Source organism: Pavona decussata, unplaced genomic scaffold (assembly GCF_977016875.1).
Source record: "Pavona decussata unplaced genomic scaffold, jaPavDecu1.1 SCAFFOLD_26, whole genome shotgun sequence".
Lineage (NCBI taxonomy): Eukaryota > Metazoa > Cnidaria > Anthozoa > Scleractinia > Agariciidae > Pavona > Pavona decussata.
In genome coordinates, this window is record NW_028145449.1 from 1,189,391 (window position 1) to 1,213,469 (window position 24,079).

A 24,079-nucleotide genomic window follows, 5' to 3' on the forward strand; every position below is an offset into this window, starting at 1 on the left:
TGAAATAGGGTCGAGATTCGAAGACCCGGGCGGCACACCCCCACCAAGAATTCCGAGGAGTACCCCCCCGGGACTTATATACATGTGTATCACGTGATGCTTGCGCGGCCGAATAAACTTAAGCGGACAAAAATGACTAGCTTTCAAACTATGGTGATAAATTTAGGACAGGCTTGGGTTAATTAGTTCATAGGTTAGGATAGACCATTTTTCGTTACCAAACAGCTGCTTTCTGTTGCCAGTTTAGAGCTTGATTTCCCTGGTTTGTAGAGAATTCCGTAAATGTGGGAGGGGCGGGGATGATCACCTGAGGGTGGGTTTTATTAGGGCGTTTTCTGGATATTTCCAAACCACAATGTAGACAACTGTCTACGGCGGACTTACCTCGGAAATAGGCGTTATCTGTCCACCAAAAATATAAAAGAAGTTTAGTTACAGACAAACAGGTGGCATTCTACTGAGCCGCCAATCTACCTGGCGATTTTTGCTTTACAGTGGGGACCCAAAAGAGTCCACTTTACCCAATACCCCTGTAACAAACGATACTCTTACACTTTGGCTGTATGCAGACTTTTTCGGTGCTCGGTAACAAGTATTTTTCAGTGAATTCTATTTTGAAATACCCCAAGTAAGGTTTATAAAATGTAAGCTAGATTTATGGCTCAGCTACAGTGGTTTGTTCACAGTTCTCTATTTTCCCGTATGAATGCAAATCGATCACTCGCTGATCACTAGTTCAGGTACCTCTGCAAGCAAACAACAGATGCACGACCTTCACAAATAATCGTTGGGACACTTAACAATTTTTAAGCCTGCACCTAGCTTGCCGCCCCTGAAGTGATACGCCGGTATTAATATCCACGCCTTAACACACTTATAAAGCTCATTTTTAGAAGAAACGCTGACTTTTTAATACATGTAAAAAGGCAGTCTTACTTCGCGTTTTGTGTCAGAATTGCATTAGTCAAACGAATCGCCAACATTCTTCCCGAATTTTCTTTCAAAAGCCTTGTTACGAGCGTCTACATATACCTTCGATTGAATTGAATTATGTCTGATAAAACACAACTGGAGGTCTTCAATGTACGTTAACCCTGATTTTGATAAGATAGAATCAAACATTTTCCCCATTGCTATAATCATTGCGCATTTCTTAAGATAAGCAATCAGTTCTCCGGAGTGCCTATGTAGATACGTCATGGCGATCAAATTAATCAAATTTAGATCATTTTGGTCGCCGCGCGGACATTTCCCCCTCGCGCTTTAGTTGTTTTCGTGCGAGCTCCTACTCCTAGAACATTTATGAGTTTTCAATTAATCACAGCTTTCATTCTCCTCCTGATATTATCCAATACTAATTTGCACTGAGACTAATTTTTATCTTATGTATCGCACGGGAAAAACAGGTGAAAAAAACTATAGCGATTGTAGAGTAGCGTAGAGGTTAGAACGCAGGGGAGCTATCTTAAGGACGGTGCCTACTAATACCGAAGTATTTTTGTGCGGCTTATGACTATGCGGGAAAAGCAGATCTCAGCAAGGCCTATTGGAATCCAAAAAGAAAATTGGGGGTAACCATGCATTTTTCAGAGATAATTAAGCAATAATATCTCTAAAAAACGCCAAAATGTAAAGCAATGTATGGGATTTTTTCCTAAATTGAAGCTTAATTATCTCTGAAAAACGCATGGTTACCCCCAATTTTCTTTTGAGATACCAAAAGCATTTGGTAAGTTCTGCTTTCTCCGTATAAATTTAAACCGCGCAAAAATATTCCTGTATTAGTAGGCACCACCCATAGGAAACCCGAGTATCTCGCAATGCGCAGAACGTATGCGCAGTAACAATAGTAGGCACCGTCCTTAAGCGTTGGTCGATAAAGCGCTTGTCCTGATACCATCGACATTCAGGTCTTAGCAGTCTTATCCAGCCAGACTAAGCTTATCTCATTTTGGAGTAAAACAATTCAATTCTCCCAGAATAACTAGTTCGCGTATCTGGATGTTTATCGCTTCTTACCTTCTATATCAGTAATCAGGGTAATCGGGTAAAATCCTTCCCTAGGGATGAACCAGTTAAGAACGGGCTATAGTTCTGTGGATTTCTTTAGAGCGTCAGCAGGAAGAAATTAGAAGCAGAATTAAGGTACATGTGCACACATGCAAGATACACGAAAAAGGGTTGCAGGGCTTTCTGACACCTGTAGCCATCTTCATTTGAGGCGTTCTTCACGCAATCACTTTTTATCCTCTTGTTGTCGATTCAATTTCTTTACCTTCTTTGCTAGTTTATCTTCTCGTGTGCTATCTTTATATGATTTTTTTTTTTGGCTTATATCCTAATTTAGTTTTCAATGCTGATCGAAAGCTTTACAGAAATTTTTCAGTTAATTCAACTAGTTTTCAGCAAGCCCACGTTTTAGTGGTAATTGTCAAGTTGCCACGTACTTACAACAAAATCACAACTCGTTGTTAGAAAGACTGAAACTGGGAAAGGATTAATTCTAATCCATCTGAGTTGAAAGAAATGGCCGCGAGTGCGGAATTCCGGTCGAGGTATCCCTGCCAACAAGTCTAGTTATGGCAGCTAAAGGAGCTGAGGAGTTAACGGCGGGCTGAAATTATTCCGCCCATATTTCCGGGGGCGAGACATCACGTTCGGGAGACGTGCTCAAGGTAAAAACAACCTTAATAATTAAAAACTTATTTAAAACATACATTACATGAAAGCACCTTACTACTTGTTGCCTAAACAATAGCCATTCATTGGGATTTAAGCCTCAGAATCACCTAGGACAGGTTGTTCGATAGCTGATTAATTAACGCTAATCCACGATTGGCAGTTAACCGAGGTTTTCACCTCGCTCATTAAAAGTGGTTTATCGAAAGCTAATGATAAAGACAAGCCTAAGTCAAAACTGCGCGACAAAAATCTTTGGAAGAATGTTCAATGATTAGTCATTAACAATCGAAGTTCACGTTAATCCAGGAATATTTAAATCAGGCTTTGAACAACTGGGCCCAGGCTTGTGTGTATACCACTAATAAAGAGCACCACAGAAAGTACTGGTCAGTTGCTTTCATTTGGATGGTCACACATCAGGATTTTATACACAGAATCACCTCCAGTACAGCATAATAAAGAACTCTTTCAACAGTGGCACGTGGATTGTTCGGATTTCATCCACACACTCATAGTCAAACCCAGTTACGTGATTTTAGCTTGACCCAGACAGGGTCGGGGCCGGGAAGTGATACAGGGACAGAAACTGCAGTTTTAAGAGGTTTGAATACGTGTTGGCAGAGCGATAAAATGTCGAAGTTTTCAAGTGCTTTTGTGTCGTTTATTTATCCCATTAATCCTTTGGAAAATCTGTTATTTCCGATGCACAATTTGTCATAGTCAACAAAGTGGACCGCAGGCGACAACTATCTACACTGGAGAGAACATTCGTAAAGTTATGCACTTTGTATTAGTCTTCTTTCGGAGTCTTTTGTTTAGTATCTAATCTTGGTTAGGAAATATCTTTATTTAAAAATAGAAAACTATCCGACTTATTGTATTATGCTCAAGAACTTGCAGAGTCCAGATAATGGAATTCGGTCATAGCACTATTCAAACTCGACATGAAGAATACCGTAAAATCACTTAGGCAATCCCACCCAACAACTTTGATTCCAACTAAGAGTTTCATCCACTGACTAAAACATTGAGTAAAATGATAATAACAAGACAATACTACTGATTCTTTTTTTTATTATTATTATTATTTGAATCAGTCAAACTTTTTATCATTCCATCTCTAGGCTACGGCAAAAGTTATCCCAGAAAATTTTTAACTGGGATTTAGATACTACATAAGTCGCGTTACGTAATGGTTGTACAAAAATAATTCTGTACTAGCAGGCACCATCCTTAAGAAACCGAGATGCGCAGAACTTATGCGCAGTAACCAAAGGAGACACCGTCCTTAATGCTTTATTTCTGAAAAGAAGGAGAGATGTTTACTTCATTAGCTAAATGTCCCGATATCAGCTAGAGATTCAGGAACACAATTCAGGAACTGTCCTGAGAATGAAAAAAATTACACGGTAACCAGAGTGACACCAAGTTAACCCGCGGGGACAAGGGCTAGGAAAAGACTAGAAACTACCTGGCGCAGGACGGTCAGTAAGGGTCTGAAAATAATGGCCAGGAATGGATTGAAGCTAAACAACGAAAACAAAACAAAAACACCGTAAGGAACGTGGAAGGTGGCCAAGTTAAATTATGGCAGCTTGTGTCAGAACTAGCACGATACTGATTAGGTTAGGTTCGTTAAGAAAATTGTATACTAACTTACTTTCAGTTTCAACACTTACCATACATTTTCCATCTACACAAATGTCAGTCGTTTCGCGGTTACACAGCGTACCATCGATAACTTTGTCTTTCAACTTGAAAAAGATTGCAGTGCCGGCCTTTCGACAATACAGTTTACATTGGTTTTCTTTACTAACTGTTTTAAAATAAGACAACAAAAGTACACAGTTACTCAAAAAGGTGACAAAATACTCTTAAGGTGGATTTCCACTGTCGCGTAAATTATACGTGCGTACAGACGTGAATTGCGCTGGCTTTACGTACGTAAATAAAATAAGAAGCGATGTATGAGCAGCGTGCGTAAACGTAAAAAATTGAATGCTGTTCAACTTTTTACGTTTACGCACGCGGCTCATACATCGCTTCTTATTTTATTTACGTACGTAAGGCTAGCTCAATTCACGTCTGTACGCACGTAAAATTTACGCGACAGTAGAAATCCACCTTTATTCTCAAAAATTAAGTTTTAAAAGGTTTACACTTTTTGGGCTTTTAGCTAACCACGGTTATATTTTTATGACCTTAACTTGAACAGGTGAAAAAAGTCTGAAATCTTATTGTGCAAACGAAAGTAAAGAGCACTGCAGTGAAATAACGAATCCGCGTTGTGGGTTAGTGAGCTTAGTTAGTACCCAGTCTCTTACCTCCAGCGTACTTGGGTACCCACTGCGTGATTCTGTATCTCGTGGAGCCTGACATTACCGTCCGAGCGTGCGCATGTGTGTTCACACATTGTAAGGCTCGGAAGTCCACTGAACCATTGGGACAATTCTGTTAAAGTTATGAAGAAGACAATTTAAGTGAATCGAGTTAAGCCTTAAAAGAACTGCGAGTTAAAGGGAAACTTGAACCATACTTGATTATAGGAAAAATGGTACTTACATTGGTGTTACATGACTTGAATCTTTTCCTTGGACCAATACAATATATCCCGCCATTATCTGGCCTAAGGGAATGGAAATATCATTAAATAAAACTTTTTACATTTATCCCTGAAGCAAAAACCAGTTCACAAACCTAGCATAAATGATATTGAATTGTTTCTATTTTTGCTTTCTACCTAACAACCAATGACAAACGAAACAAAAAACTATTGCGGGACAACCATTGCGTGAAATGACAAATGAAGTAACCAGAAGCCCTAAAGACTAAACTTACATTGGATTGTTACATTTCCGGTACGAGAAGGAAATTCCTCCGCCACATGTCCGGGTACACTCCATATATGGACCCCACTGCCCCCAGTGGCCATCGATAGGCTTCAGTCTCCGCTTCTTCACACACTGTCCCCTTATGCACCACTGGATAAAAAAACAAAGTAAAGATAGCATCTTTAGCATTGGGATTTGCTCTGTTGCATAACAGGCGCCTTCTTCCCATCATATCTTGACGTTGTAGCAGGAATATAGAAATTAGGCAAATTCGCGCATCGAACTGTTACCGTTCTTCCTTTTTGCACAAATGTTGTAAAGTTGTACTTTGTGGAAGACAAGGGTTTCCATCGGCTCCAGTCAATTTACCAGCTAACAACCTCGCTACCAGGGTCTCTTCTTTTCTTTCAATCGGTAGGAAAAAAAATTGGAAACGACATCGACCAAAGAGTTATGCAAAGCAGTTTATGTGCTACCAAACCACATGTTGAACATTTGGGAAAACTTTTTCTTAACTCCACTTGACAACAATATGTGTTTAGTATCAGGTAAAGGGCCAGGATACGCAACATATCGTATTAATTTGGTGATTTGGTGGTTTCATAACTCTTTCTTGCACTGCAATCCATATAAGGAGTAAAAGGGTGATCAACCATTAGTATGCCCAAGAGACTATGAGGTTACAGAGCGAATCCCTGTGCCCCATGGTAATTATTTTGAATCAATCTTTTTTTAGTGTGCGCCATGCTATTTTGGGAAATTATAATCCGCCATTGAGTTTAAAATTAAATGACGCCACTCTAACTGACCAATAAGATGTCGACATTAAATAGCAAAGCAAACAAAAATAGATTGAAAAAAATTTTCATAGGAAGAGGGGCATGTATGGGGGATTCGCTCTCTTCCGTCACAGTCTCTTGGTATGCCGCACGTGCAACGGTACATCTAGTCTCCTACGCAGCCGTTCTTAGGAGACTACGGCACATCCGGGGTAATCAATACTTAAAATGACGGATATTCGGATGTTTTCAAGGCCTTATCCATTTAGTCACAGAAAAACAAAACACTTGTCAGTCTTTAATTTAAAATATCTGCAGACCGAGGTTAACGGGAATGTAAACAAATTGGACCATTGAATAGCAAGCATAGTTCTGGTCATTGCAATTAGGTATATAGAGAATAGGCCTTATCACGGTTTTCGACGCCATTTTGACGGGTAGGCAAACAGGCTTGAAATAACAGTGTTTGTATGGAAATCCCATGTCAAATAATTTTCATATAACATTACTTCTGAAAAATTCATGAATTGGAAACTTTTGGCACTAGAAAAAGGATTTTAAGAAAAAAATTGGAGGGATGTAGCTGTGACAGAAAGCGTCCAGTCGTGTTTTGAACTTTCCATACATTTGTCTGTATAGCGAACCAGCCGTGAGCTGCTGCTAAAAATAGTTCGCGGGAAAAAATACAGGGAAATGTATGGAAAGTTCAAAACACGACTGGACGCTTTCTGTCATAGCTACATCCCTCCAATTTTGTTCTTAAAATCCTTTTCCTAGTGCCAAAAGTTTCCAATTCATGAATTTTTCAGAAGCGATGTTTTATGAAAATTATTTGACATCGGATTCCCATACAAACACTGTTATTTCAAGCCTGTTTGCCTACCCGTCAAAATGGCGTCGAAAACCGTGATAAGGCCTATTTGGAAACGAAGTAGACCGTAAAAATACTGGACGTTACAACCTTGTAGCACTTGAAACATACTACACGCTCACAAAAGTGATCATATTTCATGTTTGCATTGCAAACGAAATTTATCCAATTGTGTTTGAACTGATCGCGTGCTTGAATAAATTTTTCGAAACGAGCATTTATCCCCTGTAATTAAAAGGTCCAACGCTACAAGTTCTTCATCAGCCACGCCACGCTTTTGAAGACTTGCAAAAGACGACAACAAAATTCCATTGTGTGCCCAACTGTAACACGACAACGCTATATAACTGAAGAAATGTAGTGTGACTAGCATCGGAAAAAACCTCAAAATTGTGCTGGCAGTTGATATAGACAATTTAGTAAAAATCAGTCAATCAGTCATAGCCACAAACCCTGCTGTTCTGTTTTATAACCTGACAAAATGGAAAAAAAACTACCTTGAGAAAAGCACTTCCAGGAGGTGCCACAAATTGACACCAGAACGTTTCAATTTTGAGCCCTCCTCTCAATAATCGCTGTTCCAAAAGAGTGTTAATTTAATTTTATTTAATTTTCATTTAATTCTCCATTTAGCACACCATACAGTGTCTCAGATAAAAATGACAGCAAAGCTATCGACAAAAAAAAGCAGGTGTGTTCTAAGATTCCTTTCAAATTGAACAAGTTTTTTTAAATATTCATCGTATTTTTGTTGCTACAGCTGCATGCTGTTACTGGTCATATTTTCTGCAATTTTAGTCGCGTAGGTCCAATCAGAAATTAGCGCCTTGTCATTAATAGGCAGCTTGACTGCAGTAAGCGCCCTCCCTTGATCTCAGGGAACAACATTAACGCTCTGGGCGTAAATCGATTACGTTCAAGTACGACAAGATACCTTTCGTGTAAAAGTGCACGTTTAAAAACTAGGGTTATATCTGGAGGTAAGAGTTTACACCGTGCATAAGATGGGTATTAAATGTCATTAAGGGCTAAAGGTTAACATAAGATTAATCATGCACAATACTGGTGATTGACTTGCTGAATTAGGGACACCAAAATTACTTTAAGTGTTCATTATGTGATATTGGTTTTAACATTGAAAAGGGCGTTAGAATGTCACGGGTCAAAGAGGTGGGAACTTTCTAAAAAGCTTCAAATATTTACAAAAGGTGGCAACTAATCGAAGAGCCATATAGTTCCAATTTTCAAGGCTATGGGTAGAAGATATCTTAACAATTATTCCACGAGCACGCGCTGGATATGAGATGATAGATAGCGCGCCGAGTTGGCTATAATCATCTCAAATCCAACAAGCGCGAGTGGAATAATTATTTTATTAAAAGCAATCGAGAAATATTGCTGGATCTTGCTGATTCAGTTCGCTTTGCAAGAACAACCAGAAGACATGGTCGCTATTTCTCAGCCGTGGCCTAATGGCTCATGTACCATGGCCGCTAAGCCAATCAAATCCCTGGAATTGCATTATAAAGTGACCCAGTTTTCAATAAAGTACTTCAAGAAATGTATTGAGAACCAAGAGGAAAATATCCATGCAGGTTAAAGGCCAGGTCAAACGTTTCTTGAGTTGTACTGTGTTGTTGCGTTTGTAAACAAGTGGTCATTTCAGCGCAATTTATCGCCGCGATATCGCAGAGTTTTTGAAGGTGTTTGAAATTTGTTGTAAATTAGTTGTTTCTACCTTTCTTTTCGCGCAAGGCGTTCCGTCTGCCCAAGGCATGTGATGAGTGGAGCAACCTCTGCGTCGTCCGATCATCTTAACGCACCAGAGTCGTCTGCAAGGTTCCTTGGAGCACAAGGAAAGAAAATATCATGACACAGTGAAAAATGGAAAACATTAAGTTCGGTAATACAGTAAGAAAACTTCCTCGTATTCAGAATACCGGGAGCATTGGCCAAAACCGAAAAGTCTAGGCCTCTAATGGGTGTTGAGCCCGTGAGCTTGCGCACAACAGTAGGATGCTCTAACCACTCTACTGCCCTTAAAGCCATTAAAGTGGTTTCCGAAAACTACACCAAACTTTTTTTGTCCATAGTTAAATAAGAAGTAAAGGAAAGGAAGGTAATAGAGTGAAAACTTACCCTGAATGGACAGAGCGAAGAGTTTTCACCGAACACCATTTGGCATTGTGTGTCGATACTATAAAGTTCCCCCGGAAGTCTGTCTTTGTATTTAAATTCATCTTTATCACCTGGTTTGTCTGTTAAACAGGAACCGTACCCCAGACTGAAAAGAAAGTATTAACAGTTCTTAAGGAAGGTGCCTACTATTGTTACTGCGCATACGTTCTGCGCATCGCGAGATACTCGGGTTTCCTATGGGTGTTGCGTATTAATACAGGGATATTTTTGCGCGGTTTAAAACTATGCAAAGAAAGCAGAACTTAGCAAATGCTTTTGGTATCTCAAAAGAAAATTGGGGGTAACCAAGCATTTTTCAGAGATAATTAAGCTTCAATTTAGGAAAAAATCCCATACATTGCTTTATATTTTGGCGTTTTTTAGAGATATTACTGCTTAATTATCTCTGAAAAAATGCGTGGTTACCCCCAATTTTCTTTTTGGATTCCAATAGGCCTTGCTAAGATCTGCTTTTCCCGCATAGTCATAAACCGCACAAAAATACTTCGGTATTAGTAGCCACCGTCCTTAACCAAGCAAACGTGCGCGGACGATACCTGATGAAAAGCGAGCGATCGGGATAAAAAAAAAAACTACCAATTGTGCAAGTATATGAAGATTGCGCTTTTCAACTGTTTCAATCAAGACCCATTTATTTCACAGTATACCCATTCAGAGAATATTAACTTTACGCATTGATGATTGCACTTACTCTAAGAAGTTGGTGAGTTTATCCCGACTACAGTTGGACCAGGACCAAGGTTTGTTATCAAAACTCAATGAACGCGCCATGAGACGCTGATCCCCTCTGCTTCGTGTACAAGGATTGTTGTCTCCATCATGAGGCAGATTGAAACTGTGGTGAGACAAAGCAAAGAGGAAAAATTAGTCAACTCTTTGAAAGGTCTTTGGAAGAATTTGAGATTAGTTTAAAATGCGAAGCAATGAGGAGCGCAAACATGGCCCAGTAAAGCAAAAGCATACTTCTCTTGCTCTTACATTCGTGTATGTTTAACAATGTAAGAAATGAGGGAATCGATTCAGATGTATTTGTGTTTGCGCTTTGCTGTGTAAACTCAAACAAAAAGGTCACAAACGCATGCAAAAGACAAAACACCTTCTCTTTATTGCGTTTCTCCGATTGTTCTTGATTTTTACGTGTGAATTGAACGCTGGAGTCGACTCCTGCTTTGAGAATCATTCTTATGCTTCCTTTGCTTGCCTGTCTATACTTACACGTGTCCTAGCTCGTGTGCTATGGTGTATGCTGTACTGAGCCCACTGTCCTCAGCTAACGAACAACTCCTGGAGGGATTACATATGGTGCCAAGCTCAGCAAGACCTAAAGAAAAATGAAGGCAACGTCGTTGGAAAGGGGAAAATTCTTGGAATGGAGGAATAGAGGAAACATCAGAACAGGCGCAAACAAGAATTACTCATTCTAAGCCTCCAATAAATCTACCAAACGTCGTTCTTTCACGCTACACCGCACAAGCGCACCCATACCCTGGGTGCAGGAAGTGTAGATTCTCGTGTGCGAGGCCACAGGCGAGCTTAGCTAATGTCAGTTATTTTCTTATCAGCACATATCAGGGAAAAAGAGGGGTCCTCATGCAAGCGCCATACGACTTTCGCGCGCTCGCATGTTCAGCGCTTCGTTTGACTACGTCGTAGAACAAAGAGGGCTGATTTGTGATCAAGCTTGACTAGCTTTAATTTCAGCGTCTTTGCTGAGTCGCAGGTCGTTTAAACCAAAAATGTTCATGCAAGAGAAATTATTTTCCTCCTCCTCAAAAGCTGATCTTACCGTCCCCAACTCCATTTTTAAGAATGCAACGAATAAACTGCCGGCTTTAGGATGGAGAAGTCAGGAGATGGGTGGAAAAAAACAAAACAAAGAAAACTTGTACTGAACTTACCTAACGTATCACACTTCCCAGGTGAACGACATATATTCCTCCTAAATTAGAAACAAATTATAAACTGTGAGGTGACTTTGAAACGACCAAATAATTCAAAGAAGCCACTGAAACCAGTTTCGCTTGTGTAGTATATAAGAAAAACCTCAAAAGATAAATCTTACTTTGTTAACAGAATTGCAGTATCGTGGTGTTCGGGATGTTGGCGATGTTTCGTCATCACTTTTTTCTGCCAGCGGCAAAAGCTTTTCAGCGTTCGCGATGCTTCTGAAGAAATATGAATACCAGGCTGAAATTGACAAAACATTTCACATGTTACAGTCTTCGTTGACGACAGGTGTCTGCTTCATAGAGTTAAAACACAGCAGCCACTTTGCCTTCTTCCTACGTTATGTTGAAGGCACAAGATTTATCGTACTTTTTCAATTTTTGTCTTTATGTAAATGAATCACATACAAATAAAGTTTTATCAGTGCACAGCCCTACCTCATTTGTTTCTAGAAAGGCAATCTTCACTACTACAATGTTTACAGGATTCCCGATGCTTCTATCGCGATAAACTTGAGAAACCTTAAAATAAGGACATGAGCGTTAACAAAGCGTAAGCTAACGCACTTATTAAAAAAGGGGGGGAAAGGGGTTCGAGAGTTTAGCTGCCAAGAAAATAATAATAATATTAATAATATTTGATACTTATATTGCGCTTTTTTCTGTAAAAATACTCAAAAGCGCATTACAATATTATTAATAAATAAATAAATAAATTAAAAACCAGTAAAATTACCCGATTAAATTACAATATTTAAAAATAAATAAATAAAAATTCAACTAAAAGCCTTCTTAAATAAATATGTTTTAACAGAGCATTTAAAAGTCGCGGGTACAAATTTTTCATTAACGTAATCTAGCATCTGGCTTGCTTCGAACATGAGATTGACGGTTCGGAGTTTATCTGATCAGGACTGAAACCACGTCATCAGTAAAGATTATGAGTGTCGGTTAAAGCAGCAGCTTTCTTGAGCTCAAGGCAAGTTAGTGTAACAAAGGTATCAAGATTTCCCTGTCAGGTCCGATTAACCTTGAGTTGAACTTGTTAGTTAACGTACATTACTCGTGGTGGACGTGGCACGTGCCCAGTGACGTCAGCAAGAGTTAAGCTGACGCCAGTGCGTGGCGGATGTGATCGCGTGGGCACGCACGCGACAGGAATCATCAGATAGTAATTGATTTACCGTTCTTTAAAGCCCTTTTGCTGAGTAATGTGCGGATACTGATGAATGTGTATGGCTGCATGTGCACGTTGTTCTACTTGCTGAAACGTCTTTTAAAGCGCGCATGAAGCCAGGAGGTCACGATTTCGCTGATTTTGGTTGAAAGTATACCCATAGATAAGAACGTGTTTATCTGTTTCTGAGACAAAACACCTCGTACGTCACAAAACGACGTCAAACGACATGAAACTCTCTTTGTATCGTACACGCTGGGGGTTACTCTCGGGATCACCCTCAGGAGCATCATTTAGTTTTTCTTAATGATAATCCATCAGTGATTAGTGGTGGGGGAGTATATCAAATTACACTACGTAGACCATACACCTCAGCCTATGTTGTAAATCAACGTCCTGGGCATTTCAGTCGGCAACCGGATGTGTTCTTTTCTCTTTACTGAAGGTACTTCGAACCACGTATTGACCTTATGACGTCAAAAAGAGTTCAAACAGAGAGAGAGAGAGAGTAAAAAATGAGGTCATGGAGTTATTCGTTCATTTAGTATTAGGTCCAGGTTTAGGTCTAGGTAGGTCCAGGGGAAACAGCTATGGCCGGGCTAAACGAGGCCAAAAGAACAGAAAATATTAACAAAATAGTCAACGTAATTGTTTTGTTGAAACTTAGATGAAGTGTCCGATGAGCCCGTGGTGAGGTTTATAACGCGCGATATCATTATCTGCTACATTCATTTTTACTCACCACTCCCATGAGAGTAAGAATGTAGCTTTGTAAATCTGCCTTGCTCCCAAACGCATCCACCATTGTCCTGTCTGCTACAACTAATGTTTCTACAAATCTCTCATCGATCGATCTTCTTTTCCTTCTCGGGCCTTTGCTGCTGTTTGCGTGGTGTGTGAGCCGACCCCGCAGTAGCGATAGATGCATGTCAGTATCTAAACACAGTGGATTTAAAGGGGAAGTATCACGAAAATTTGATGTCATTTCAAAACCCAAAATTGTTTGTCTGACAACAGAAACCAAAAATAATTGTCTAGTTTTGTTATAACTTATCACCCCAGTGCAATAAAACTGTTGATTAGTGCCTCCGGCTAGAGACAGAGTAGGTCGGAATGGGTTGAAACTTGAAAAATATTAGGCTAATGTTTTTCAAGTTTTTGTATTTTTGTTTCCAAAATGCGCTAGAACAGATCGCGAGTTGTTCCTGTCAAGAATTGAGTTGATTTCTCTCCTCGCGTTGTTCTAGAATTATTTTGTAGCAAAGAGAAGGTCTTATTTCACCATTTTTAACAAAAGAGGTCAAAAGCGCCATGATACTTCCCCTTTAAGACACGTCAGCAGATAATGATATTCAAAGAAATGATGCTTGTTATGTTAACAGACTTCATTGATCAGCTGGAAGGAGACACGTGTCTGCCTGCCTCAGGGTAAGATACAACTGATGTTGACGAACGTGCTGCTTGGAGAAAACTTTTGTTCCAGTTAGCATAACATAAACTAGGAATGTTTTGGTATGTTTTACTTTTAAACTAAGTTTCTTTAAGAATTCCATCTCGTGCTCGATGAAGGCATAAACTGCGCGGTGACAAATTGTTACCAGCAGGAGGTGAGTGGAACAAATGTATTTCAAGAAACTGTTTTTAGTGTCACTTTGATAGAATAAATAAAAATAGACTGTTGACAGTCCCCCTATTTTTCCGTGGGATTCTCGAGACCGGTTCGATGGAGCTGCCGCCATCTTGGTTTGTAAAATCGAGCGCGATCTGGGGAGAGTGTCTAACTCCCTCACTATACTAACACCCACTCCCGCTCCCCTCGGTAGTTTAGACACTCTCCCCAGATCGCACTCGATTTTACAAACCAAGATGGAGAGACTGGGGCTGACTGTCATGGCGGCCAGGGCACGAAAGAGCTAGCTCCGTAAAACTTGGGCGTCCTTATCTGTTTAACCTTATTGAATTGGTATGCGGTGAGCTTGAGTAGATTAGTAACGGCAGTTTACAATTTATTGGACTAGAAGTATGTCAAAAACGTCAAAAGCCAAAGAGAAAAAGCGTTTGCGAAGCTCAAATTCGTCAACTGGAGAAGTAGTGGACGACTCGCAAATAATTGAGAAACTTATAAGTATTCAAAATAGAATTGAGAACGGCTTCACCAAGATTAATGAAGAAATTGCAGCCCTAAAACTTGAACTTAAAAACGACATAAAATCTGTCAGAGAGGATCTAAACGAGGCTACAAAGTCCTTAAACGCAGTTTGGGAGGAGGTCACTTTGCTACAAGAAAAGAATAAAACCCTACAACAGCAACTCGACAGTACCACAGAAGAGAATGCGAAGTTAAAGGAGGATTTGGAAGCCGTAAGAGTTCGAATGGTGAAGCAAGAAGACTACTCCAGAAGAGAAAATTTGCGCTTCTACAATATCCCAGAAAGCGCTCAGGAGACGAACGAGGAATGCATTCAAAAGGTGAAGCAAGTCTTATCCGATCTAGGTGCACCTTCGGACATCAAGTTTCATGCCATCCACCGTACAGGAAAGCCCAATACTAACTCTGGAGCTTCCTCGACATCAGAAGGAGAGCCTCGCCCGAGACCGATATTGGCACGTTTTGTCTCTCGCATGGATTCCGAGTCAATTTGGTTCAAGAGGAAAGAGCTTCGCAAAAGTTCGCGCTTCGCCACCGTGTCAATTGATAAAGATCTCTCACCTGAATCGGCAAGAGAACGAGCCAAACCTCGAGTTGCCTACAGGAAAGCAAAGGAGTTGAACATTGAAAAAGTGTTTATTAAAGGTAAAAATCTGATTATTAACAGTAGTAAATACTCGGTGAACACTTTGCCGGAATATCTTGTAGCACATCAAGATGGTAGTAACAACTGATCAGCCACTTTCTTTTTTGTTATGGTAAAAAAATCGTCGTGGCAACTAGCTATATTTTGTCTTTGTAAAGATAAATATCGATTAAGCTTTCTCAAGCACCACTAAATTTACTTAAAGTTTTTTGTTGTTTTTTTTTTTCTACCTTTCTAATCAGTTTTAAGAATGTTCTACCGATGCAAGATTTTGTGTACCTTTATTTACTTTATCAGTACGGCGCTTGTGCTCGGTGAAAATCAGAGTTGTGATAAAATTTGCATACCCTTTAAACACGTATTTAGCATATTCAAACATTTAAGTTCGCCACGGTTTCTTTTCGTACCTGGTATTGTTATAAGTCCAAAGTCTCAAGGGTCTTATTTAGGTTTAAATCTCAAGACCCTTTTAGAACCTCATTATTATTCTTTTGTGTGGGTGTGAGTGTGTATTGGTTTTGTATGTATGTGTCCTATTGTTTCCGTGTTTGGTGTAAAGGCGGTTATCATGAAGCTACCGTTTTGAAAATAATTTGTTTTTATGACACATTGATTATATATTTGCAAGCAGCAAGGAGAATGTAAATTTTAAACTTCTTTCACTTAACGTTCGTGGAATTCGATCGCCGGAAAAAAGGAGAGCTTTGTTTGTCTGGTTAAAAAAACAAAAAGCGGATATAATTTTCCTTCAAGAAACATATAGCTCGAAAGACATTGAGAATATATGGAGAACTCAGTGGAGTGGGAAAATGTTTTTCGCGCACGGAACAAACCACAGCTGTGGTGTGATGACACTCATAAGGAAAGATTTAGATTTTGAAGATGAATCGTGCCTATGTGATCCAGCTGGGAGATTTATTATTTTAAATGCGACTGTGCAAGGAGTTAAATATATTTTTGCCAATATTTATGCACCAAATAAAGTGCGTGATCAGTGCACATATTTTAAAGATTTACAGGAGAGGTTGGATGGTATAATCTCAAGCCCTGAGCAAAAAGTTGTCATTGGAGGCGATTTCAATGTCACTTTTGATTCTAATTTGGATTGTCTGGGTGGGTCGCCAGCCCAAAAAGAGTCGGTTAAGGTACTTGAAGAAATTTGTTTTGATATGGACCTCGTTGATATCTGGAGAATAAGAAATCCGGATGGAAGACTATTTACTTGGAAGCAAACAAGACCTTTGATCCAAAGAAGACTTGATTTTTGGCTGATTAGTGACATCTGTCAAGATGAAGTTGAACAAGTTAAAATTATACCCTCTATAAAATCAGATCATTCAGCAATTACACTACTTTTCAATGGAATTGAAGAACAGAGACACGGTCCGTCCCACTGGAAATTTAATTCTAACTTAACTAAGGACGAAGAGTACATAAAACTTATTACGGACAGCGTCCCAGCTTGGATTGAGGAGTTCAAAGATGTAAATGATAAAAGAGTGCTTTGGGATCTAATAAAATATAGAATTAGACAAGTATCTTTGAAATACAGTAAAGAAAAAGCACGGTTAAGAAAAGCAAAAATACTTGAAATTGAAACGTCTCTTACATTTTATCAGAAAAAGTGCGCTGCCGATCCGTCAACAGAAAATTTTGAGCAGCTTGAAATTCTCAAAAGTAAGTACGACGCGCATTTTGATTATCTCTCAAAGGGTGCTATCATTCGATCTAGAGCGTCTTGGTATGAGAAGGGGGAAAAAAACACTAAGTACTTCTTAAGTCTAGAATCTCACAAAAAAGCTAAAAGCTGTGTTCGCAAAATATTTACTAAAAACGGAACTTTAAGCTCAGATCCTAAGATAATTATGAACGAACTCGAAGATTTTTACACTGTTTTGTACGATAGTGAGGGTAACGTGCCAGACTGTGCAAATTTATTCCTCCGACATCCTGAAATCCCTAAACTATCGTCAGAGAAAGCAGCTACGTGTGAGGGCAAACTAACAGTGGAAGAATGTCTTCAAAGTCTTCAGTCTTTCAAAGAAAATAAATCACCAGGCAATGATGGACTTACTGTAGAATTTTATAAAACATTTTGGGGTATCTTAGGTAAGTTATTAGTAGATAGTCTAAATTGTGCCTTTGACTATGGCGAGTTATCGAATTCACAAAAGCAAGCGATTATAACACTTATAGAAAAGAAAGGAAAAGACAGGAGACAAATTTCAAATTGGAGACCGATTTCACTTATAAACTTAGACACAAAGATCGGATCAAAAGCAATTGCAAGGAGACTTCAAAAGGTGATACCCGATATAGTACACTACAATCAAAATGCATATGTAAAAGGAAAGTCTATATTTGATGCAGTAAGAGCAATAGATGATATTTTAGAATTTACAGAAAGAGAAAAGATCCAAGGCTTAATGGTAGCAATAGATTTTAAAAAAGCTTTTGACTCGATTAATAGGAATTTTATGTTAGAGACGCTATCCGCTTTTAACTTTGGTCCAACTTTCATGCGGTGGATTAGGACCTTCTATCAAAATATAACTAGTTCGGTCATGAATAATGGTTTTTCGACAGGCCCTTTCAACATACGTAGAGGTGTTAGACAGGGCGATCCTCTATCACCATATTTGTTCATTATCTGTTTGGAAACCCTTGCCATCACCGTGCGTGGAAATAAAAACATTCAAGGAATTCTAGTAGGCAAGGAAGAAATTAAATTAGAAATGTTTGCTGATGACGTCACAGCTTTTCTGAGAAATATCAGATCTCTTGAAGTTCTTCTTCATACTGCTGATCTGTTCAATAAGTGTTCTGGACTCGAAATAAATTTCGAGAAAACTGAATGTATGTTTTTAGGTAATCATGTCTCCTCTATGGCCGCAACCGTCATTTCCTCCAAAAACATATGCGTGAAGCACACGATTAAAATTTTAGGTGTGTATTTTACATATAATGATAGTCAGAGGAAAAAGTTAAATTTTGATGAGATTTTAAGATCAATCAAAGAGAAGTTACAAATGTGGAAGTGGAGAGATCTAACTATTTTAGGGAGGATTCAGATTGTAAAGACATTTGTGATACCGATATTCATGTATCGTGCCGGTTTAATTTGCGTGCAAAAAGATATCGTGACAGAGGTCAACAAATTACTTTTTAAATTTATTTGGAAAGGGAAAGACAAAGTCAAACGTTTATCTCTCATATCTGACTTGGATAAAGGTGGACTGAAAGCACCCCATCTAGAATCAATAATAAAGAGTCAAAGGATCATGTGTTGTAAGAAATTTGCTGAGAATCAACAAAGTAATTGGAAGATTATCCTATCCCATTATATGAAGAATGTGGGATCGAAATTGATTTTGCGTTGTGCATTTGATCTAAAGAAATTATGTATTCAATTACCCAAATATTATGAAGAGTGTTTCCGATGTTTCGCAGAATATTCAGTCGCAAATAAGTTAACAGAACAAGCATTGTGCCAAGAGATACACAACACAGTTATTTGGAATAATAAGTTTATCTGTATACAAGGCAAGTCTGTTTTCTGCGAGGCATTGTTTGAAAAAGGAATAATTACACTGGAGGATCTTAAGACTGATGGGAATGATGTTATCACAGGCTTTCAAATTATGGCTAGTGCGTCATTTACACCTAAAGAAAAGTTTCAGCTTATGGCGATTATAGACGCAATACCAACACAGTGGCGACATCATTTAAAAATATGCAATAACTATGAATCCAATTCTTCGGTTCCCAATATTGCTCAGTTACATTTGAATGGTCACAATATTCGTCTCGATAAAGCTATCTCGAAAAATATTAACAAAGAAGCCCGCTCAAAGGTCGAGATTATACCAACCGCGCAGTCAAAATACTCGGAAAAATATAATTATCAACTAGATTGGCAAGAGATATATTGTATTCCCTTTAGAGTGACTGTAGACTCCAAATCACGTGAATTCCAGTTTAAGGTGTTACATAGGTATTTAGCGACGAATGAATTTCTCCATAAAATCGGCCTGGTATCTTCGTGTCTATGTACATTTTGCAAAAGAGAAAGTGAAACCATTGAACACCTCTTAATAGAATGTGATTACTCGAACAAGTTTTGGCAGGATTTAATTAAATGGCTCAATATGATAGATATCAAAGTGGAAGCGTTATCAGAGATTGACAAAATTTTTGGAATCTGGAAAAGGCAAGTAGACTTTCATCTTCTTAATCATTTCTTGATTCTGGCGAAACAGCATATTTACTCTTGTCGAAATAAAGGCTACCCGCCTTCACTAAGAACCTATCTTGCAAAAGTATCCCTAATATATCAAATTGAAACGACGATTGCTGAATCAAATGGTAAACGTGCTTTTCACGACGCTAAGTGGAAAAAGTTTCTACTCAAATAATTGTAGTTCATCTGGTAGCTTGTAGTTTATTTACTTATTTATTATTATTATTATTTTTTTGGTATTTATTGTCTCATCTATTAATTTCCTACTGTTTGTATTTTAATTATAAAACCTTTGTAATTAGCTATATACAACCGCTTTGTCTGAATCAATTCTTGTAAACAACTTTAATTAATAAAAAAAAATCAATAAAATACAAAAAAAAAAAAAAAACAAACCAAGATGGCGGCGGTTCCATAGAAGCGTACCGGTCTCGAGAATCCCACGGAAAAATAGGGGGACTGTGAACAGTCTAAAATAAAAAGTACATTTCTATCAACGGATCAATAAAGATGTTGAAATGATGGAAGAGTTTTGTTAGAGCTTTCTCTAACAGTCAGTGCACAGAAAATAGTTACTCATCATTGGCTGTAGATCGTTATGACGGAAATGGATAGTTAATTTTTTTTCAAGTTCTTTCCATTTGTACTGGACAATCACTATAAATTGATAATCGCTTGTTTCTTCCTCTAGAAATCTCTTGGGGCACGTTTGAGCAAGGGAATTTGTCAAATATTTTGTACAATTTGATCAAACCCAAATAAAATCCCCATGATAATGCCCCTCAAGTCCATTGCATATCTAAGAACAGCAAAACATACTGCTGTAGTGAGCTACATGTAATAAGAGGGTATATACCAGTCAACTCAATACACCTCTCAAACTAAACTGAAGCACTCGTGCTGACAGCGAAAACTGCAATAGGACAGGATATAAGTCTCTCTCAAAACAATGCTGATCGGATGATTTTTGTAGAGGGTCTCTTGAATGAATCGTGGCTCCAATCGCCCAGAGCGCAGTTACACCTACTTTAGCCCAACTGGTGTGATTCGTTTTAACTGCTGAGTCCGTGGGTAAATCTTGCAGTGTGACTGTTTGAACATAAGTATTTTCCTGTGGTACTCTTCGTTTTTTCATACTCTCAGGACAGAATGAGTCTCTAGACTCTAGATTACAGGACAAGGGCGTTAAAGAGAGTATCCGTGACAGCATAACATGTTATCGCCGTCATTTAAAATCGATCACGAAAGCGTCTTAATACATTGTTAAAATGCGTTGCGTACGCACATGTTTTTCACAGACTAATCCTCTTATGCCGTCATCACGAAAACATGAGCGAAATACTTTGCAGAAAAAATATGCACGCAGATGTAAAACCTCTGCGGTTGTGAATTGTAGGTAACTTTCAGTGTTGCGGTTTGACTACAGCTTGAGCTTCAGTAATTTGTCAACGATTTTCATGCTGCGATGGTTGATTTGATACCATCTGCTAAATAATTCCCAGCGAAGAAAAATTCTTTCCGCAAACGATAACAGAGGTGACTGGCATATACCATTGGAAGCATTACATTGCATTTCCTTTCTCCGTAAACGTTTGGCCAAAGTTCTGACAGCCAAACGCGTTTGCTGTATTTTAGATTTAACAGAAAAGCACAGTGTAACCTGCAGGAAAAAAAAAACATTGTGTTTTTGGAACAAACATTTATTTAGGTATGCGTTATCTTAAATTAAGGCTGTGACCTCATGCGATTGACAGGTTGCCAGAAAATCTTTTCCTTTCAGGATTTATGGATTGGCAATTAATTGAGCAGTTGGTGAAAAAGATCGGACAGGAGGCTTTGAGCTCTCCAGTATGCAAATTTTACTTTGTTGCAACATCTTTTCACAGGAGGAATAAACAGATAAAAGCCCTGGTGGCACACAGGAACAGACATAAAGGATAAGAGTTAAGCGTAGGTTCAGACAGCTAAAGACACTAAGTAAACTAACAAAGTATTTTCAGTGATCGTATTTGTTTTGGAATCGTCACGTGGGCATTTAAAAGATCAAGGGCAAGAGAGCTTCGTGCTGTGTTAAGCTATCGATCGATATCAATTGATCAAGTACATCTCTAGGTCTTCCAGCATTGTGATCTTCTCGCGCCTGCACGCACTAACAAAAAGGCGTCCAAGGTTAGCAAAACAAACGACAGGTAATGCGCAAAGGGAATTTACTCTAAATGAATCGTGAATTACAGTACTTATTCGTTTGATACTGACAAACTCTGACAACAAACTTCGTTGAACTGCTATCAACTGGGGCTCTTTGTTTTCACATGTTGCAGCACATAAAACAAACAATTAGCTGCGCTATCAGTGCACTTGTGGCATTTTTTTTTTTTTTTTTGCTGAGGCCATGCCCATCTGATTTGGTGCATGTTTCCAGACTACGTAGCGGCGGCAATGTTAGAGTGATTCTTCTAATAACAAAAAAACTTTCTCTATGAAGATAAACTCGTTGGATTGCGGAAAATCTCGCGGCAAATACAGACGCAGCGGACGGCTTTGGGTGTTGTTTTTTGGAGGCGCGCGTGGAGGCACAAAGACTGTATGACGTTATGAAATGGAAGCTTACCTTTCACACCACATGTTGAACCGTTACTTGAGTCATCTTTCCTCTCAGTAGGACGGCGAAACACGATATGGAATTTCCTGAAATTTATGCTTGCATTTGTCTTTTGCTCGTCGACAGGTTCAACAAAATAACGCTCGTTGTTTGAAACGAAAGAACCTCGCTGAAAAATACGAGTGGTAAATTGCGTAACATGATGTAAGAAAGAAAAACACACAAGGACACAACAACAACATTATATGCCCTTCTCTTTGGCGCGCAGTTTCACTGACTTTTTGCCGGCGATCTGTGCTTTTATATTAATAAAGGATTGTTTAATAGAAGTATTCGGCAAAAAGGAAGTAGCTACTCGAGATTTTATAAGCTAATTAAATATTTATACCACAAGGTATGGTTAAACACAAAGGACATCTATGAGGTTGTCTTGTAACCTGTCAGACCTGGAAGATGGTGCGTGAGAAGTGTAAAATCTTTCGTATTGATTACCAGGGGGTCATTTGCCGCAGCCGCTGGCTTCCGCTCCAATTCAGACCCAAAAATTCGAAGCGGTAACCACAGCTAAACTCAAGCCGCTGACAAAAAATGTTTGGATGACTGTCCTGACGAGCATAAATTCTAAAAAAGCGCTCACTTTACTAAGACGAAAATCCGCCTAATAAAAGGTGTCTTTATTGTTTGTACTCAAGCCTAAGCATAATATTAATGCACAGACTTGTCAAGTCTCCGCGGCATTGCTTACAGTGCTCAGGAATCGTTAATTGAGTAAATAAATACAAGGTTATGCCGCCTGAAAATGATAATTTTACCAAATGTTTTCGTCACATGTACGAGTATCGCATGAACTTGGTTAAAATGGAATTGAAATTACGTCAAGGTGCTGATAAATATTTGAACTTCAGCGGCTGAAAGTGCGCGGAATTCAGCGTTACTAATACTGCAGTACTCACTCTTACTACACGGTTTAGACAAAACATAGCGACTTAATTAATTAACGAACTAGGGAAGCAGTGTACTTACCAGCCCATTGCACAAATTAAACACGGCTGTTGAGTTAGGATCCCCCTGTAAATCCCCGCGGTAGAAACAGTGCCGCAAATCTCCAGCGAATGGCAATCTGCGCGCATCGTTGTAAACGTGTTCCACCGTGAGCAGAGGTGATACAAAACTATCATCGCGCTCCAATCGGAGATTAAAATAACGTCCAAAAGCGGCAAGTCTATAATAAAGGGTCCCTGTTCTTAGACCGCTTTGTCCATAATTCATAAAATGTCTATGAGGCGAGTAGCGTTGTCCATTCCGGTTCACCCGCTCCACTGTCGTTATCTCGTATTCGAAGCGCCCATTGTTGTTGGTGAAATCACTTGGTATAAGATAGCGCGCGCGACCTGAAGGAGAACACCGGGCAAATATAATTATATCATATACACACGAGAGCCGCATTGAATTAATATTCTTATCTGGTGCGCAAAAGCTAGTGATTTGCCTTACCTTTACTGGGCTTCTTTTCTGTCGCTGCGCAAACGTGGCAAATCAAAACAATTATAAAAACAACACAGTAGAGTCTCTTCATAGTACAGGTTTTACGGTCTGCTTGTATGTCGATCGAGTTCCAGGGATTTTCACTGAGAGTTATAAGACCGGACATTATGAAGGAACGCCCACCCCACAGAGCCCAGCCAAATAACCAATCAAAAACCAGCGTGTCTGGAGCGACGTACATAAAATGCGATGACACAAATCACCTGGAGTCAGTTGTTCAAAGGCCGGATAACTTTATCCTGTGGATAAGTCACTATCCAACAGTTTCAATCTGTGCAAAGATTTCAGTATTTTCTCTTGTACAAGCGAATATGCACACTCTAACCAGAGTTAAGTTTGGGAGTGTACGAAAACCTTGGACAACGTTTAACGTGAAGTATATTTTAGACCCTGCATAGTGCCTTATCCAGCG

At 39.1% G+C, this 24,079-nt stretch overlaps 1 protein-coding gene across 1 annotated transcript; it reads right to left on the reverse strand.

Moving 5' to 3' along the window:
• Window positions 1–2,670: 2,670 nt before the first annotated feature.
• Window positions 2,671–23,789, reverse strand: LOC146485430 (A disintegrin and metalloproteinase with thrombospondin motifs 20-like). Its single transcript, XM_085103455.1, has 16 exons — window positions 23,617–23,789; window positions 23,146–23,513; window positions 22,132–22,291; window positions 13,228–13,421; window positions 11,747–11,830; window positions 11,425–11,549; window positions 11,261–11,301; window positions 10,578–10,683; window positions 10,054–10,197; window positions 9,303–9,447; window positions 8,902–9,006; window positions 5,521–5,663; window positions 5,245–5,308; window positions 5,007–5,133; window positions 4,362–4,498; window positions 2,671–3,984 (listed from the first exon to the last, which is right to left on the reverse strand). Exons 1-16 carry the CDS (start codon window positions 23,771–23,773, stop codon window positions 3,979–3,981), a joined length of 2,106 nt encoding a protein of 701 aa, XP_084959581.1. The 5' UTR covers window positions 23,774–23,789; the 3' UTR covers window positions 2,671–3,978.
• Window positions 23,790–24,079: the final 290 nt, after the last annotated feature.